General features: G+C 37.4%; 1 protein-coding gene across 1 annotated transcript in view; it reads left to right on the top strand.

Annotated features, from left to right (window-relative positions):
- The first annotated feature begins 9,024 nt into the window (after window positions 1–9,024).
- Window positions 9,025–17,701, top strand: part of LOC130584085 (interleukin-5 receptor subunit alpha-like) — a 14,377-nt gene continuing 5,700 nt past the window's right edge. Inside the window, exons 1-8 of the mRNA XM_057383846.1 lie at window positions 9,025–9,294; window positions 9,779–9,933; window positions 10,069–10,216; window positions 10,746–10,854; window positions 10,940–11,127; window positions 13,043–13,179; window positions 14,693–14,841; window positions 16,703–16,718. Of these exons, the coding sequence (XP_057239829.1) occupies window positions 9,192–9,294; window positions 9,779–9,933; window positions 10,069–10,216; window positions 10,746–10,854; window positions 10,940–11,127; window positions 13,043–13,179; window positions 14,693–14,841; window positions 16,703–16,718 (1,005 nt within the window). The 5' untranslated portion in view covers window positions 9,025–9,191. The remainder of the gene's footprint in view (window positions 9,295–9,778; window positions 9,934–10,068; window positions 10,217–10,745; window positions 10,855–10,939; window positions 11,128–13,042; window positions 13,180–14,692; window positions 14,842–16,702; window positions 16,719–17,701) is intronic.

Genomic DNA, 17,701 nt, shown 5'->3' with positions numbered 1-17,701 from the left:
ATATAGAAGAAAGGAAAGAAAAGAATAAAGGAAAGGAAAGGGAAAAGAGAAAAAAAGAAAGATAGGTATCACTACCCATGGATTCCAAAACAAGACTCGATTGTTGCAATTTTGATGTCCTCGATGCCTGTTAGTCAAAGTAATGGTCACAGTCTTGATCYATTGGGGRTGGGGAAAGACCACAAAACACAAAATTCAGCAGGGTAAGATATGTTCAGGCCCAGGGGGAATGCCAAGGCACCTCCCATGGGGGGGAGTTCTACTGTCTGATGCAGGACTGTGGATGATGGGGCACTTCGGGGGTCTCTGATGGCTTATGACATCTTCCCAGACATTGTAGCTGCCTCTCACTCCAGCATAGTTGAATTATGGCAAATCAAAAGGGATGAATATCTTCAGGCCTCCATGTGAATGCCCTGGGTACTTCCCKGGCGGGGAGCTTTCATTCCTGAGTCATTTGTAAAAGAGAGGACACATGACATGGTAACAAGCACTATCCCACTCATATGATAGCACTATCCCACTTCTTATAGCTCTCTTCCCTCACCTGGCTCAAACCCAGCCTGCACCCCCTCTGTACCTGGGCCATTACTTTGAACATCAATAATGTACCTCCTGTTTTTGTAAATGGCCAATTGTTCTGAGTCTTTACCCATTTTAATATTCCAGTCTCTCACAACTGTGTCTCATTGGGCTTTCTTAGTGACCCTGAGCAGAGACTGAGACCCAAGACCTCAGTGGAAGAATTTATAATAATGAGCTCCAGGTTGGTAATAAGGAGATAGAAGATTGAACAAGCACAATAATTAACGTTGAATAAAGTTAAGACTGATGAGCAGAGTGCCTAGAAATGTATCTTTCTCTAATACATTTTCTCTAAATCTCTCTGGGTGAAGTCACCAAGAGCAATATTTTCCTGGATAGTTCAGTTCTAAAAAAGATGACATGTTTTGAAACTGCAAGCAAAAGCTGTTCCACAAACCAGTCATTTATTTACTTTCACTTGGCAGATGGATGGACATTTCCCCTCTGCCTGTCTCTGGTGAATTTTATTTCACCAGATAAATTGGCTGAGAGTCAGCTTTCTTTCAACTGAGTGTTAAATGCTGTCCTTCACTGTTGTGCTCTTGGGCAGATAGAGTTTGGTAGGGAAGAGTGTCACAAGGGTAAGAAATTTTTTCCTAAAATGATGGCTATAGCAGGTGGATAGACATTTTTCCTCTCCATATTGGTTTCTGAAATGAACACTGACATACTTGTTTTCATTGAGGATGTCACCTGCCCATACACGTTGTCATTCTTGGTTAGGGCACAAGCATCCCATAGTAGCACTAGAATACTCCTTATCTAGTATCAGAAAACTGGATAAGAAGCAGATTTTAAACAAATATTTGTAAGTCAATAGGAGCTTTACTAGTGCCAGTCCTAGGTCTTGATGATACCATTAAGAAAATTAGGACCTGAAGTTTAAAAATTTTGTGAGGATTGTTTTTGAGCACCTGAAATGTTTTCTGCATACCAGCAGGGAAGGAAAATAGAATGAATCATTCTGAAGGGCATTCTTATATGAATTGTATAGAATCAGCATGTAGCTTTATTTAACAATGCTCCATAAATGGAATACAGTGGAGAAAATTTTTCTTTGGCATTGAGATCTCTGAMTCTTGAGGTGTGCAGCTTTTTGCAGTTCTCACACAGAAATGAGCACATCACACACATCTGACCATGTTGAGTTGCTGTTTGCAGCACAACAGCCACCAAACAATTCAAACTGACTCCAGGAGCCAAGCATGAAGAAAGGTGAGCAGAATGTGCTTTATCAGTCTCCTACTTGATTCTACAAGTAGAACTTTATCAAGCTGATAAAGTATATACATTAGCAGTTCTGCTGTCAGTGCTTGACTATCTGACCAGGAATGGTTGCATAAAATTAATGATCAGGTGACAATATACATGCTCCAAAGTGGTTAGAAATTTTCTCTGTATTAGACTATGTTTCACCAGTTCCCTTGAAATAATACAGAAAGATCTCTTCCTAGAAATATTCAGGATGCATAGCTATTTTTCTGATGATAAAAGATAAATCATTATTTCAAGCCTTAGTCTCTTAGACTGCTTGTAGTAGCAACTATTGTGATSCATCAGTAGTCTGACCATCACCCCAGAGGGAATTTGTGTGCATAATGAGACATCATCTTCTGACCAGTGTTAGGAGGGTTTTTTTATGTAGTTCATTAAATTTAAAATGGAAATGACAGAGTAGTAGCAATTAGCTATTTCAGATATATCTGGTGTGATTTGGGAAACTTGTATAATCTCTCKATGCCTCAATTCCTCACTCAGGAAAGATTAGGGATCTGTTTTTATGTATTCATGCCCTCCCCCATCTCTCCCTTTAAATGCAGTGCATATCCTAAGGCAGTTCTTAARTGGCTCTGATTTAGTCTAATGGTTTTGTAATCACAACACTGACAGCACGATGTTTATGATTGAAATCTTACACTGATTTCTCTTGATTAGCTGAGGCCAAGCATACCCAGGTAGTATTGCCCTTCTTTATAGGACTCATTCCCATCCCTGGAACAAAGTCAGCACACCCTACAGTATACCCTAAACCTGCACATTGCTGTCTCATAAATTTCTGCCTGAAGGATTTGAGAGAAACTGGAACAGAGGCATTGTAYCTAAAGTTGACTTCCACTATCAACATCTGGCTATTCATCATAGCTGATAATTTTTGGAAAGCAAAAGAGGCATCTCGTCTAGGAATTACTTTCCCTGTCAAGCCTTGCATTGGTGTATGCACATGCACATCCATCTAGTCTGAAAAGCGTTACAAAAATAATCCGTGACAAAAGAAATGTTTCATTTTCAGACTGCAGATGCAGAGTAGAAGGCTGCATGGACAACTGCCACCCCTATTGTATGAAACAGAAACATGAAATCAACTCTGAAACAGAATTGAAAGATCCAGATGGTGGCAAMTCAGTCAGTGCAGTAGAAAGCTGTRATTTCARAATTCCTCTCTGCTAACAAGTTCACRTCACTTTCAGGACACCCTCTTTATCTCACTGTTATCCTTCAAGCCTACTCCTTTKCATTGTAACATTTMATTACTAGCCCAGATTTCTGAAACTTCATTTTCACTTCAGTAAAAGACAAAAGATGAGATTTTCCCCTCTTCCTCTCTCAATGTAAACAGAGGTAGAACTAAAGAGCACTCAAAATACCCCCAGCACATGATAGCAAAATCACAACACGGTAGACTGCAGAAAGAGGGTGGGAAGGAAAACACCATGTCCTTTAGTCACATGAACGGGACTTCATTGGAATTGGCTCCTCACAGAGTTCGAATGACTGTGGAAGAAATGGCTGTGAAGTTCTGAGCATTGCTTACAGCATGGGCTTTGTGGAGTGTTAGCAGCCATTCCTTTTCACAGACACCCAAACCCTGGGTGAAATAACTGCAGAGTGMACTGGCTTTATGGAGAATTTGAATTATATGACTCGCTGTTTGGATCAGCCCAAATCCACACAAGGTCCCAATACATCACTTTGATGAACTGAAACAGTTACTCAACGTGTGGGAGTCTATTAAGGACAGAGAAAAGTGTTGAATTCCTACCATTCTTGCTTTTGTTAATAAATTAACAACATAAGAAAATTTTAAAAATATAATAAAAAGCTTTAAATATTTTAAATTTTAATAAAACTAAAAAAAAAATCAGGTAATGAGTTTCTTTCCTCTGAAGTCAGCAACGACAGTGAGTTATGGTGCAAGAAAAGAGGAAGAAACATGCTGCCATCAATTCAATATACAAACCACTCTTTAACCAGAAAAAATTAATATGTTTTTCCAATAAATAGAAGACACAATAAGAAAATAAGTTTTCTTATTCTTTTTCTTTCTTTTACATTTTAAAAATTACGTACTGGTCTACTGGTCAGGTCTGCCACTATTACCATTGGATTTGAGATTGCAGGTCACACTCTTCTTACTTAAAAACAACATATTCTAAATACAGTCAAATCTCTCCAGAAGTATTTACCTTCCTTTATCTTAGTTACTTAGAAAATTGTGGGTTTTGTACATCCCCACTGTAAGGTCAGATCTGATTAACACCAGAACAAGGAAGCAATGGATTCAAGCATTTGAGATAAAGGCTGTTTGTTTAGCCTTATCTGAATAATTAAACCTCAGAAAACACTTGGAGCTAAATATTTTATTTGCTAATTTAAAATCAAGATTAGTTTATTGAGTCTATGTATTASGGAGATCTAAGTATAAATCAGTCAGAATAATCACTGCCAAAATATTTTACTGAAAGAAAGCATCCAAAATACAATGCAGCAGTTTTTAAGGATTTACTATTAATTAGATGAAACATTCAATTGATCTCCTCTGTGATGTTTCTATAGCTGGGTTTTTTGTTTGTTCATTTGTTCAGTTGTTTATGATTTTTTAAAAACATGTGTTTTTGACATACTTACTGAGAGAATAGAKCTATTTCATGCATAACAATAGCAGCCTCTGCCTGGGATGAGGGAGATCTTTAGGTCTCTACTTCTTCACTGARTAAGCCATCAAAGCAAGGGGATTTTATAGGATCATTCCTTTTCCAGCATTTTTTCTGCTGTGTGTCCTGTATCTAAAGATGGCGAAAAGCAAAGAAGAGTCATTTTCCATGCTCTGGAAAGGACCACATCAACAAGCAAAGGAYAAAAACTAATTTCCTTGTTCTCTTCAGTCCTTTATAGCAGAGGTTGTGACATATTTTGTCCGAATTTGGCAATTTTTGAGAAGACAATAAATAATACATTCTTGACACCTTAGATTGKTTTTTTGCACCAAAACCTGGGGTCAGATTCTTAGTGAATAAACTTTTTAGTTTGAACATAGAGGCATATCTGTTCCAAACCATATTGCCAGAAAAAAAAAAAAAATAACAAAACCCAAAATTATCCATTATTACACCTCCAAATTCAACTTAAGGTGGAAAGCTAAAATGCAAAATATCAGTGTGTATGAATAAAGKGGTTGATTTCAAACCCAGTTGTTGTCAGCCTAATTCCCCCAGAATGACTTTCAGTAGTTGTCAGTATGGCTTACAACTGCATATATGATATCTGCAAATGAAGTTAATTTGCACGAAACGAAACCAGTTAAAATGACAATTTCAGAGATTAGGCTGGGCAAAACTTCAGATATGAAGAGTTAAACAGGCAGTCCTACCTGTTCAAAATGCAAGATTTATTTCTTCTTTTTGCTCATTTGTTCTGTGACTTGGTTTTTAATTTAGTGTGCACTGGAACATTCATATTAGCCACTATGAACCAGGAGAACAACGGAACAACAAGTAGGGTAGGATCTTCCTGGGATCCTGATTTCATAGTCACACTTSAACTGTGATTTAATTTCTCCTTTAATCTGGCTTCTTCTTAAAATATAAAAGCTACTTATTATAATATGTAAATGTTTTGAAACTTTTCCATGWACAAAAAGGTAAAAAATAGTAGCARCTCAGAMTTCTGAGTYAGTCATGCAGAGATGTGTCTCCTTAGAAGTATTTCAAAACTTGGATAAAGTTCCAGCCGGTGTTTGCTCATTCAAAGGTGAGCTTCTGACCTCAGTGGGAAGTGGTCCTGGCCGTGGGCTTTCCTGGGGGAGTGCCTTGTGAAAAGGGAAGTCTAAAYCAAGACATTCTCCAGTGCTGGTCTGTCCTGCTCCTCAGCCCAAACGATGCATAGGTACCCAGGGTTTGACAAGCATTAAAATTAAGGTAAGTTAAAAAAAATAAACAAATGGTACTGCTCTTTTGACTTTTCCATTACAAAGAGATTTAAAATTTCTTTGATCTATGCTGTTTATTTCATCATTCATTGATCAATCTCTACATTGTTTACTATCAAGTATAGGAYGGGGGATGGGGAGCGTTGAAAAGTATGACTTGACAATTTTAAATGAAGTGTAAGTTTTAGGTAGCCTTAGTCAGACAAACAGTCCCAYTGATTTCCTTTGTCCAAGACTGCATTAGAACAATGAATAAAAGACCTCATTGTTAATGGCTGAATTTATTTTCCAAATTAAACACAATAAAATTTGCAAGACCACTTTACATTGTCTTTTTATTTTATTTTTTTTTAAAGGAAATATATGTATATAAAAACTATTTCTTAAAAAAATTAAATTTTGCATTTAGGAGTATATAATTATCAGCCCCAGAAGCTTTTTAAAAATATCTTTATTCAGATACATGGACAGTGCAGATTTAAATCTAAAGAGTTTATTTTCCTGCCACTTAAAGTAACAGCACTGACATTTTGTAAAACTTCTTTTAGCTGTTTTCGTTGTTCTTGCCTGACTGTCTACTTCCCAAATTCACCAGGTGGGTTTTGTGCAGTTACAGTCTTTGCAGCTGTAGCTGTGGATGGGCTGGTTGCTCTCCTCAGTTCCCTTTTCTTTTACTCTAACAGCCCATTACTGCAAAACAGACGTTGCTGGGCAGCAAGCAACAGGTATTGGCTRTAGTTGAAGCTCAGAAATTAAAGRAAGGGGATAAATGAATATTTTTWAAAAAGGAAAAGGYAAAATATGTATAACACCTTTGAAGAATATTTTTTAAAAACCCAACAAACCAATATATTTTTCACGGGACACAGCTTGGAAAGTATTTTGGTTTGTGTTTTTTGTTTTTCTTTCTTTTTTCTTCTTTATGATTCTTTTTTAGATTATTTAGCTTGTTGAGGTAATTTCTATCCCATGAGATTAATGTGAGCAAGTATATTTAGCTAATGTGCATTTTTCCAGAGGTGAAAAAATCAGAGAGTCTTATTAGAAAAAAATCGTCAGGCAATGAATTTCATTTTGCCCATCATTGACTGAGTTTCAGCACCATATGCTAACTCAGAGCTCTTTGTATTAGAGGGTGGGGACCCTGAAAGTCCTGTCTGCATATGTCTGAGAAGAAATGTTCTGTCTTYCAGTTCATCTATGCTGGCATAAATGAGAATACAGATTCTTTGACAAGTTGTGAACCAAAAGCTTTTTATGTATGGACAGCTTTTTGTCCCCCCCCGGTCACTTTGGGTGTAATTATACTGCAGTGCTTTCACTTTAGTGTTTTCTGTGGACTAACTAATTGTATATAAACATAAGAAATACCCTTTGGGATCAGCCCAGCTGTCCTTCTGCTGTTCTGCCTGCAGCAGTGATAACAGGAGATGTTACCCAGAAACAATCCACAGGTCTGGCCTCCTCCTGCAGCCCATTCTCTAAGTACTGCCCCAATACCTACAGCTGCTGAATTGGGGATGTGAGCTTGGGCATCCATCCCTAATACTTTTTAGCAGCTTTCCATGTACCTTGCATGTGCCTGTTGCCCTTTGCAGCCCTCTCACGCTGTCCACTGTCACAGCACCAGCGGGAGAAGGTGCAAGGGTTCATTGCACAGAGAGAAGTGACTCTCAGTCCCGTACAAAAGGTTCTCCTAAGAGCAACTCACCTCAGGGAAACAGCACCAGTCTTACCTGAAATGTCTTTCTCTGACTCAGGTTAGTTAACTTTTTTCTAAGTTTATTCAGACTTACTTTAAAAATCTTCCTTGTTGGCCCCTGTGTGTCCTCTCTCCAGTTAAATGCATTTATATTCCCCCATAGATTATGTCCATTTTTGTTTCTTACACCAGACGTTGCTGCCACTCTAAGATTTATTTTGTTCCTTTTCCTGATTCACATCCCCTTTCGACTTGTGTTTTCGAAAAAGGTCAGGTTAATATTAGCCACAAATATTATAACTGACGTGGTGTTTTCCATCCTTATTTTTCCCTTTCTCCTWATTTAAATAAAGTACTTACATGTTCCTAGGACTGTTTTTGATTGTCCCATTCCATGGAGAGGGATGAGCCACTACATGTGGAATAGYCAACCATCAAAACTCCTTGTTTTTATTTTATATTTTCCCGGACTTTTCTCTCGCCACACACCATACTGTTCCAAAAATGGTACAGCTCACTCCTTCCCTCTCCAGACAGTTAGAATTAGCTTCTTACTGGGCACATGAAGCAGGAGAATTTGCTCTTTTTGCTGGCCACCTGCATGGTGTGATATGCATACGATGGCTGCTGCTGGTGCCTCAGCTGAGATCAGAATGAACCAGATGGTGAAACCTCTGTCTCAGAGCTTTTTATTACGATTTTTTTTTTCACAGCACTTCATAAACAATGAGAGCATTCAATGAGTAATCTCTTTTTCACTGCATTTTGACAAAATAACATTATTAATTAATCTATATATGTACATATTTTTAAGTGTATGCATATTTATTTTTTTCCAGGAAACCTCATTGTAGATTTTTTTGGTGYGCTGAGCATTCACACATTTTCCTCTGCATGGCCAGTGCCACTTGTTAGCCAATGCATTGTGAACATTTTAATGTGGCTCCAGTGCTGATCCCTGGGTCCAATATGTCTGAGAATTTAAAACTGAAAGCAATCATAGCCAGGATAAATCAGTTACTGAGAGAAAGTCTCTGAACAGGAAGGCATATGAACTCAGAARGTCTCAAACATTGTTTGACATGAAAGCAACCTTTGAATGAATATTCACCCTTCAGAGAAACAGCAGTGTTTTCTTACTAAACTTTGGTCAGTCTAAATCTGTTTGCTTGCTCTATTCCAAATTTAGCAAACACTGAAATCCTCTTGCTGGTACTCACCTTTTCAAATGGCAGGATTCATCTCTTCTTACAGTTTTCCTAAACCAGTTAACACAAATCTCAGTCTAGAAATGACAGTTCTCTACAGTCTCAAGAGATAATAGAGCTCCTGGTCTTGTGTCTAGTCATGGTTATKTCAGGTGGGCCCTACGTAAACAGTATCGTGGTCTTGGCTTGAAATCTGAGCTGTGCTCTCACTCAAAACCTGTGCACTCTGGCACGTATCCTCTCCCCAGTTAAAGAGTGGACTTGGACACGAACATCCTGGGAACAGCAGGCACCAACCAAACAAGATCTCTTAAGCATATGTCATTTCATGTTTACATTTTGTACTTTAGATACCTTTTAAGCATCTAGGTCACCTTTTCCTAATATTTCACAGATGCAAAATAAAAACATCACCTTCTAACAGCTTTTTCTAACAAACTTGGAACTAAGGAGTCTCAGTTTCTTCAGACTGTGGCCCAAAGCATTTGCTATGGCACGAGTCACAGTCATTCCCATCCTGCTGATGTTAAGCTTTTTCCAGCATGAGACACTGTTTTCTGCAATCCTGGCAAGCGGACAACAAGAAGTAAAGGGTGAGTAAAGTATTAAATAACTGCTTATCCTAAACTAACCATCCCAGATGTCCAATCTGAACTTGTCAAGCCGCTTTCTACTGCCCACAGAGAGCAAGAGAGTACTTTAAATAAAGGGCTTATATGTTCCCAGGACTGTTTGTGATTGCTCCTATTTTATATTATTTTATATTTTATACTTTATATTTATATTTTATACTTTATATTTCTATTTTATACTTTATACTTTATATAGCATGTCTTCTACACTAGGAGAGGTGTCCAAGACAGGCAAAAGAGAATCAAGAAATTTTGAGAGCTGCAGAGAAGAGCGTGATTCTCATTGCTGAAAGTAACAGTCAGCAAAGCTTAGAAATTCCTGYTCCATATGAGAACAGAGGTCCTGGTAGAGCTATTGGGCATGCAAGCCTTGCTGAGAGAAAAATCCTTCGTGAACACCGTGCAGGATCATCTCTTTCTCTGTGTAATATCGTTGTAATTGCAGATGCACTTAGGCTCCATAATGTTCTGTGGGTCACCAAGAATGATTCAAGAGTCATTTTGTCGTGGAACAATAACCTGACAAAAGAAGAAACAAAGAAATACACTGTGAAGTATATTTTGATTTATAAATTCTTCAATACAACTAAGGAAAGAAAAGTAAGTTCCTCAGAGGTTACATGTAGTTTAAAGTGAAATAATATATTGGATCATTCAGTAGATGAATTTGCATAATTTCCCTTTCAATACTTTTGAGCTGTCTACCTTCATGGAATTTCTTCTTCATTCTCTTAGGAAAGACTGCAGGAGAAGGAAAAGATAATACATCTTAAATTGCACCCTGGTTTTAATGCTAAAGTTAAGACACAAATTTTTGCAAAAGAAACAGAAGACATAATTAAGGAGAGTGACTGGACAGAACTTACTTACAAGGCACCTCCAGGTCAGCTATTTCCTACTTGTTATTAAGGTATCCAAGCATTTATGGTAATGTCATTTCTTACTGGGGGAATTTCTGAAATCTCATTATTATCTTTTGCTACTTTTTTTTTTTTCCTGTACAGATATGTTAAGAATATGGTTCATAATACCTTGAGATATTGCAGAATTACTTTTTTTACTAGATGTGTTCAGATTCAGAAACCTCCGGCTCTGCTGGGCAAGATGTCGGTATGACCCAGCCACTCTTTCAATTTTCCTTAGCAACCTATGTCTCATGTAGATGGCCTTTCTGATTTCAGCAAATCTTAAAAGAGCTGAGCTTTTAATTTGTTTTTAAGTTTGGTGGTAGTAGCAGACATCTTCCCAGTTTTCACTATCTAAAAGAAAAGGATGACTGTTTATTTTCAGATGGCACTTTCTCTTGCTTCTAGAAATGAGGTTATAKAATGGATTTGTAAAGGCAGTTATCATGTTGTTATTAGGAAATCAGTGTAAAATAAGCATGACTCTTTACCATTTCTTTTTTGCAGTCTACATTCAGAATCTTTCGTGCATCATATATAACATTTCTTTTTTCAATTGCACCTGGCATATCAAAGCAGAAGCTCCTGAAGATATCCAGATCTCTGCCTCATACAGGTAAGGATGTTCTGCAAAATAAGTATGAAACCATGACTTTGGACCTAAGTCTTCCATTTAAAAAACTTTTGTTTCCTTTTCACAGACATGCAGGAGAAGTTTTTGCATGCCAGCAATATATAAAAAATGCAAGGAAGAAAAATATTGGCTGCTATATGAAAGAAGYATATTTCCAACCATCAAGGAAAATCAATTTAAATATAACTGTAAGAGATTTGAGAAACAGTTCAATAGGACTGTCTTATTACAAAGCCTTCACACCTCAGGCAATAGGTAAGAATTGTCTAGTATTGTCTATTAGGTTAATTTATTAGTTGTTTCATGGAAAACAAAACAAATAGTACTGACAAGATCATAATATTAATTCTATCTATTTATGCATTCAACTCTGTGGAAATGTTACACAAAGATTAAACAAAACTTATTATTGCCCAAAGTTTTTATTTTTTTTTCCTCTGATTTAATAACATTGTTTATTTATAATTTTAATTAAAAAAAGATAAACCAATGTGAGAAAATTATATTTAAAAGCATTATACCCTTCTTTTCTCCATTTCTTTGTCTTTTCTATCCTTTTTTATAGTGCTGAGCAAGCGTGATTGAGGAAAAGAGCGTAAATAGTCACAAGTCTCATTTATAACCTGAATTTAAGAATATTAAAGTTCTCAAACATTAGTAACATTTCTATTTATTTTTTAAGTTAAAAATATCTTGGCAGTTATTTTTAATTATCAACAGTTTTGAATGATCATATAAAATTACTTTTCCTTACTTCTTTGGGAAGTTCGAATTAATCTCMTGGGTAAGAAATTCACCTGAATTTYAGCTCAGACTGCAGATTCAAATGCCTTTTAAGTCATTAACACATTGATCATATTCCAGACCTGTAACCTGGGAATCAGCTTTGCTCAAGGGATTGCAAAAATATAATACAAAATCATAAAAATTTATTCTGAGTTAGATCTCAYTTAATCTTTTTGAAGACATTAGACTTGTTTGCTTCACCTAAAGCTTTACACTTCAATCAGAGCCAGCTATAAGCTGACACATGACAAAAGGYTGAAAAGAAATTGCTGCCTTTTCTTGATATCCTTGCAGAAGAGAGACATGATCTGGGAAGCGTATTTCAGAAACTAAACTAAAACAACAAGCTGCTGCATTCTCTTCTCATGGCTGATGACCCGTCATGGCTCATGGTGTGTCCTCACCTTCAAAAGCTGCCGGAACAAGCACAGCACGGCCCTTTCGTGCTGCCACTGACTCTCTGCCTCTTTGGTTTTTCCCACTGGCACCAAGTCACCACTGTGCCATCCCCAGACCTTGCTGATCCTCTCTACAGAAATTTGCCACTCTCTTCTGCCTCTGCTGGGAGGGCTTTCCCAGGAAACTCCAGCTGTGGTTCTTCCTTTCACAGCAATGCAGCAGCAGCTGGGAAGGACTGAGGATGCTTGAGTGCTGCAGCACACACTGTTAGGGTGTTTTGTTAGGGTCAGTGCCCTAACAAAACAATTGTTGACTTTCTTATATAAACCCAAGGCTAAAATTCTGGGGACTCAAATGTCCCTTGCATCCAATCCTGCACCTCCTCTGTAGCAAGTGCTTGCCTGCTCATTTACAGAAGAAAGAAAGATATTCCTTAAGCATCTGCAGAAATCTTCACGTATTGAATCACACAGGTTCTCTGGRCAGCAGGTTGTGCAGAGAAGTTGTGGACACCCCATCCTGGAAGTGTTCCAGGACAGTCTGGATGGGGCTTTAACCAACCTGGTCTAGCAGGAGGTCGCCCTGCCCATGGCAGGAGAATTGGAACTAGATGATCTTCCAGTCCAACCCAGCTCCCTTCCAAACCAAATTAATCTACAATTTCTGAAAATCGAGGTCTCCTCAACACCAGCACAGACTCTGGAGAGGGCCTGAGTGGGCGCCTCCTGCCCACTCTTGATGCCTTTCCTGTAAAGATATGTGAAACCCCATAACTCTGTCTCTTGATTTTGAGACACTCAGTGAGCAGCAACTTAAAAAAAAAAAAAAGTGCCAGACTCACTGAATGCCTCTTTGGSTGTGGCAAACTCCAAAATACTCAACTGTGTACTTTAAGAACTAATGAACTTCCATTTGTTTTATGCCAGCATAAATGTGAGAAAGAGCATGAGGTAGAGAAGATCACTCTGTGCTTTTTATTTTTCAGAAAAGCTGAACTCACCAACCAACATCTCAGTTTCCCTTCAAAAAAAAAGTATTACAATTCACTGGAAACCACCACCTACTATTGGGTCAGCAAGTAAGAAGTGTTTTTTGTATCAAGTGAGAATAACAGATCATAAGGTAATCAGTTTTTTGGTAATACACCCAGTGTGTATAACATAGCTTCCATAAAAACAAGGCATCCCTGAGATTTAACAGAACTTAATCTCAAGCAAACTTAAAAAGAATCTCATTGTCTTTAATGAATAATCCAAGTTTTCTTTCTAGTAAAAAATGAAAAATCAATACATKTTATGGAATCTTTCAGTGTCAGGCTTGCATTGAAGTGAATTAATAGGATGCAACTTTCTTCTATATTAAATTTGAATTGCACATCARTATCATGTAGACTGTATTGGCTTTTTTTGCTATAGAAAAAGAAGTATTGTCTGAAAGAYAAGAAGGGTTGACAAGTACTGTGGGAAACAAGATTGGAATCTGAAATGTTGRTTAAGTCTGTAATCAACAAGGCAAAACTGAGTAATAAGGGAAGTCCTTATTATTATTTTTAGGAAATACAGGTCAAATGTGTCAACACAAAATAAGGAATTAAGAYATAGGCGGCAACACAGAAGAGAAAATTCTGTGGATTACACTGGACCACAAACTGAGTCAATCTCTCTGCGTTCTTAGGCAAAGGTCAAATATTACTCAAGTGTATATGACCAGCATGYCACATGTAAGATGTAGGCTGTGATATTTGGACTGTCTAGATGCTGAGTTTCACCTGAAGTTTCATATTGTGCTTTGTGCACCCAAAAATATTGATAGACACCAGAACTGGAAAGGTCGTGAAGGGAAGAGAAAGAAGTCGTATGGTACATGGGGTCAAACCCACATCACACCAATCCATATGAGGAGAACAGATCATGCTTTCCTAATGGCAAAGAAGCAAAGATTCCATGTCTCTCTGTGTATGAGAGTCATACTTTCTACTTCTTTGCAACCCTCTAATATCACTTTTAATTGTTACAAGCAATAGTTTTCTCTCCCTCTTTCTCTTTTCAAATCCCTTCTAAAATTCTTAACATTATTTATTTAYAAAAATTTGCTTCAGTTTTAAAAAGTGTTGGATAATTTAGGATCTCTCTGCTTAAACTCCACCATCCATGTTTGGGTTTGATCTTTTGAAGTTATTTGCTTTCTTTCATAGGCACAAGTAAAGATCTTTCAGGGTAGTCACAAAAATAGTGCACATCCTTCAGCTGAAAAATGAAATATTTTATTTTACCAGAGAAGCAAGTTTTGCACACTACCCACACCAAAATCTTGAAACTTGCAGTTCCACAGTTACTGTCTTCATCCTGTACGTGATGCGATGAAAAATGGAAGGGGAATTGGTGTTTTCAATTCCTACTGTCCTACCATAAATGATACCTCCTTCCATCTTATTAGTTTCAGTCTCCATGTTCAGTTCTGAGTTTTAACACACATCAGATAATAGTGAAATTGTGTCTGGGCATAAGAACTTGTTCTGAAAATTTCTTCCTACTAGYTAGAGATGTAAATAATAGTATTTGACATACCTAATTTATATCTGYTTGAACTGCAATGCAAAATCATTCCAAATAATCCCCTAAACTTCTCTTGGTAGATTGTAAATGTYACTGCAGAGAACTATAACTTTCCATTTCATAAGCCAGCAAAAAAATGTGCAGCACAAGTGAGGGCAAAGAAAGAGATTTGCATAGCAAACAAGATGTGGAGTGAATGGAGTGAACCAGTATTTATTCACCATGGTAAGTTATCAAGTACTTGCTGTTCATAACTGTTATCATCAGTTATATTACCATTCATTATGTTTAATTCATTATTGCCTCTGTTCTTCTCCAGGCTGTGTTTTTGGGTCACAGCAGTACCTAGTGGTCCATGGCATTAGGATCACACAGCTCTGCTGTAGCAGACATTTCAGGCCATGAGAGTCTTGAGCTGCTCTTTRGAGATTCTCCTTTCTTCTCACTGAAGGCAGAGAGAGTCAAGGACACAGCATGGCCTAGGAGGRGTCTGCCTGCTCTGTCTGCCTGGCATCAGCCTGGACACATCTGATGTGTAGAATGGGGAAATCAGAAGAGTTTTTCTGGGTGAAGGAATGTAGATTTATTTGCTCCCTGCCAGACTTTTACCAGAAGAAGGAAACGGAGTTGAGCAGTCACTTGTTTTGGTTCCAGCCTACCAAACTTTGCTCTCAGCATCTACCAGTCTCTTTTGGCTGTTTTCAGCACTGCTGCTTTCCCAGGTTTCTCTACATCTGTTGCTGAGGTTCAATAATCATGCTTCCTCYATTTCAGAAAGGTTTGTGATGGACCAGACCACCAAGGCACATGAGCTGTGATATCTGCATGTGCTCAGGGCAGCWTGATGCTTTACCCTGGAGCATACTGCACACGTGCAAAAGTTCATGTGATGCAGCAATTTCCATCTTTGATACTCAGGAAGGATCAGCAGCTCATATAAACTAATCTGTGGACATATTCCATTGCACAGTCATGTGCTCACCCAAATCTCTTTAAGTACCTCCTTTGATGTCCAGACAAATTTTTCTGTTTATTTTACTCTGTGTTCAGGAAATTATTCAATCTCCTCGTAACTGGGAACACATATAAATGGACATTATGCAAGTGACCTGAAAAGAAGAACATCCATTAAATATTTTTATTTTGAGATATTTCAATTTTTCTAGTGTTGCAGAATCTCTCTCTACTGAAAGTCTTTAAGAAGCACAGCATGACCTGCTTTTTGTTTGCTTCTCCAACATATTCCACTGTTTCATCTAGGAAATGTGCAACATGTCTTTAAGAATGCATTTTTAAAAGGCATTTCAACCTCCATTTAAAAAAGTGCTGAWACATCAAAATGAAATAACATAATTCAAAACATAACTAAAATATTTGTTCTGAAATGTTCCTTTGACATGAAAAGAATTTGCTAATTTTCTCAGGGGTAAAACATCCTCTCTCCATTGGTATTAGCATATGCCCTTGAAAAAAACCTCCTAATTTAACCTGAACTGAGCTGTTTACGATAGAAACTTTCTGCTAAAAAAAGAAATGTTGAATCAGCTGTATTCATATGTAGAAACTTGAAATAATTGGTCTAATTTTTAGAGCTGATGAGCATTCATGGATCACTTTGAAGTTAATAGTAATTCAGACGTGTTCTGCATTTTTGCAAACCAAGCCACTTGTTTTGATTTCAAAGTTCTGTTACTTCTGTCAAACTTAAAAGCATTAGCATCTGAAAAAAAAAACAACCCAAAAACAAAAAACCTCAAAAAAAAAAAAAACCCACCATGAAATGATCTACTCAAAAGAATAAATGTGCTTCTTTTTCTTGCTGCTTTCCAAAATGCAAGAAGTAAGAAAGCAGGAGGAGCAAACCTCTTTGTGATTCAGCTGATGATAAGACCAGAGCTTCCTCTTTTCCTGGGTGTGTGCATGGTCTAGCGGTAGCAGAACGATGCAATTACCACAAATGAAAAAAATTCCACTACACAGTCCAGAGCTTACTCAGAACAAGTTTTCCAAGTCTTCACGTCAGAAAGTAAGAAAAAAAAACTTCCTTTTCAACTTAGAGTGAATAAAGAGTAGTTTTGTACTTTACAGAGGATAAAGCATATTCTTATAAGTTCTGCCAGCAAGTTTTAGAGTTCTTTCTTGGTTTTATATCAAATTTGTGGAAATAGATGTGTTCAAACTCAGAAGTTTTGTTCCATTCTTTTGTTCTTTGATTTTGATCTAGATTGATCCTAAAACTACTGTTTAACTGGCCTCAGATTATTAACATTTTAAGAGCTATTCCTGCCTGTTTTTTCTCCAAAGTACTTAGTTAAAACCAATCTAAATTACTTGTGGTCCTAAAGCTAGATATTAAAAAAAAAAAAAAAAAATCCAGAAAAACATTTCTGAGTCAATGAAATATATTATTATTTTGGTGTTTTGGATATTTTGGAGGAAGAAATGCAAGGTACAAAGCAGTAGTATTTGTTGAACACTATAAATATGTATTGATGCTTTTTGTTTAGGACTATGCCAAACAGGGTTAAAAATGTAATTATAATAGAAACCAAATGTTGTTTCTTGAGTCAAAGAGAATATTTTTTTTGACAAAATGCTTTTATTTTCATTTTGCCTTAAATCAGTTACAGCTGCAAAGCAGTGAGGAGGCAGGAGCAGGCGACTCAAGTGTAGATGGGAGGTAGCAGAAGTAGGAACTCAAGAAAAGCTGGARTGGCAAGAGCAGATGGACAGAGAGTTTGGTATCCAGAGGAATCAAGGATGTGTAGAAGTGTCCAGTGGCAGGACAGGCCATGCCCAGCATATGAGAGCAGAATTCCAGCAGAAGGAGGGAACAGAGTCTACTGGAGAGGAATGAGGCAAGAGGCACTGCTGGATAAAGGCAGCAGCAAGGCTGAAGGCTGAAAAGAGGAAGGAACAGGGTTGGAGTCAGAAGCCCTTTCCCCCTAAAAGAACTCCAGGAAATATTTCTTTAAAACTGTGACAATTCAGAAACAGTGTGATATTTATGTAATTCATCCATTTATGAACTACCTTCGCCTCTCCCATATAATGAACATGAATTTTCCCTCTTCTTCTTTTTTTTTTTT

Source organism: Malurus melanocephalus, unplaced genomic scaffold, assembly GCF_030028575.1.
Source record: "Malurus melanocephalus ecotype Western Australia unplaced genomic scaffold, MMel_1.1 scaffold_665, whole genome shotgun sequence".
NCBI lineage: Eukaryota > Metazoa > Chordata > Aves > Passeriformes > Maluridae > Malurus > Malurus melanocephalus.
Note: the sequence above shows the minus strand (reverse complement) of the source record. Positions and strands in the feature narration are given on the sequence as shown.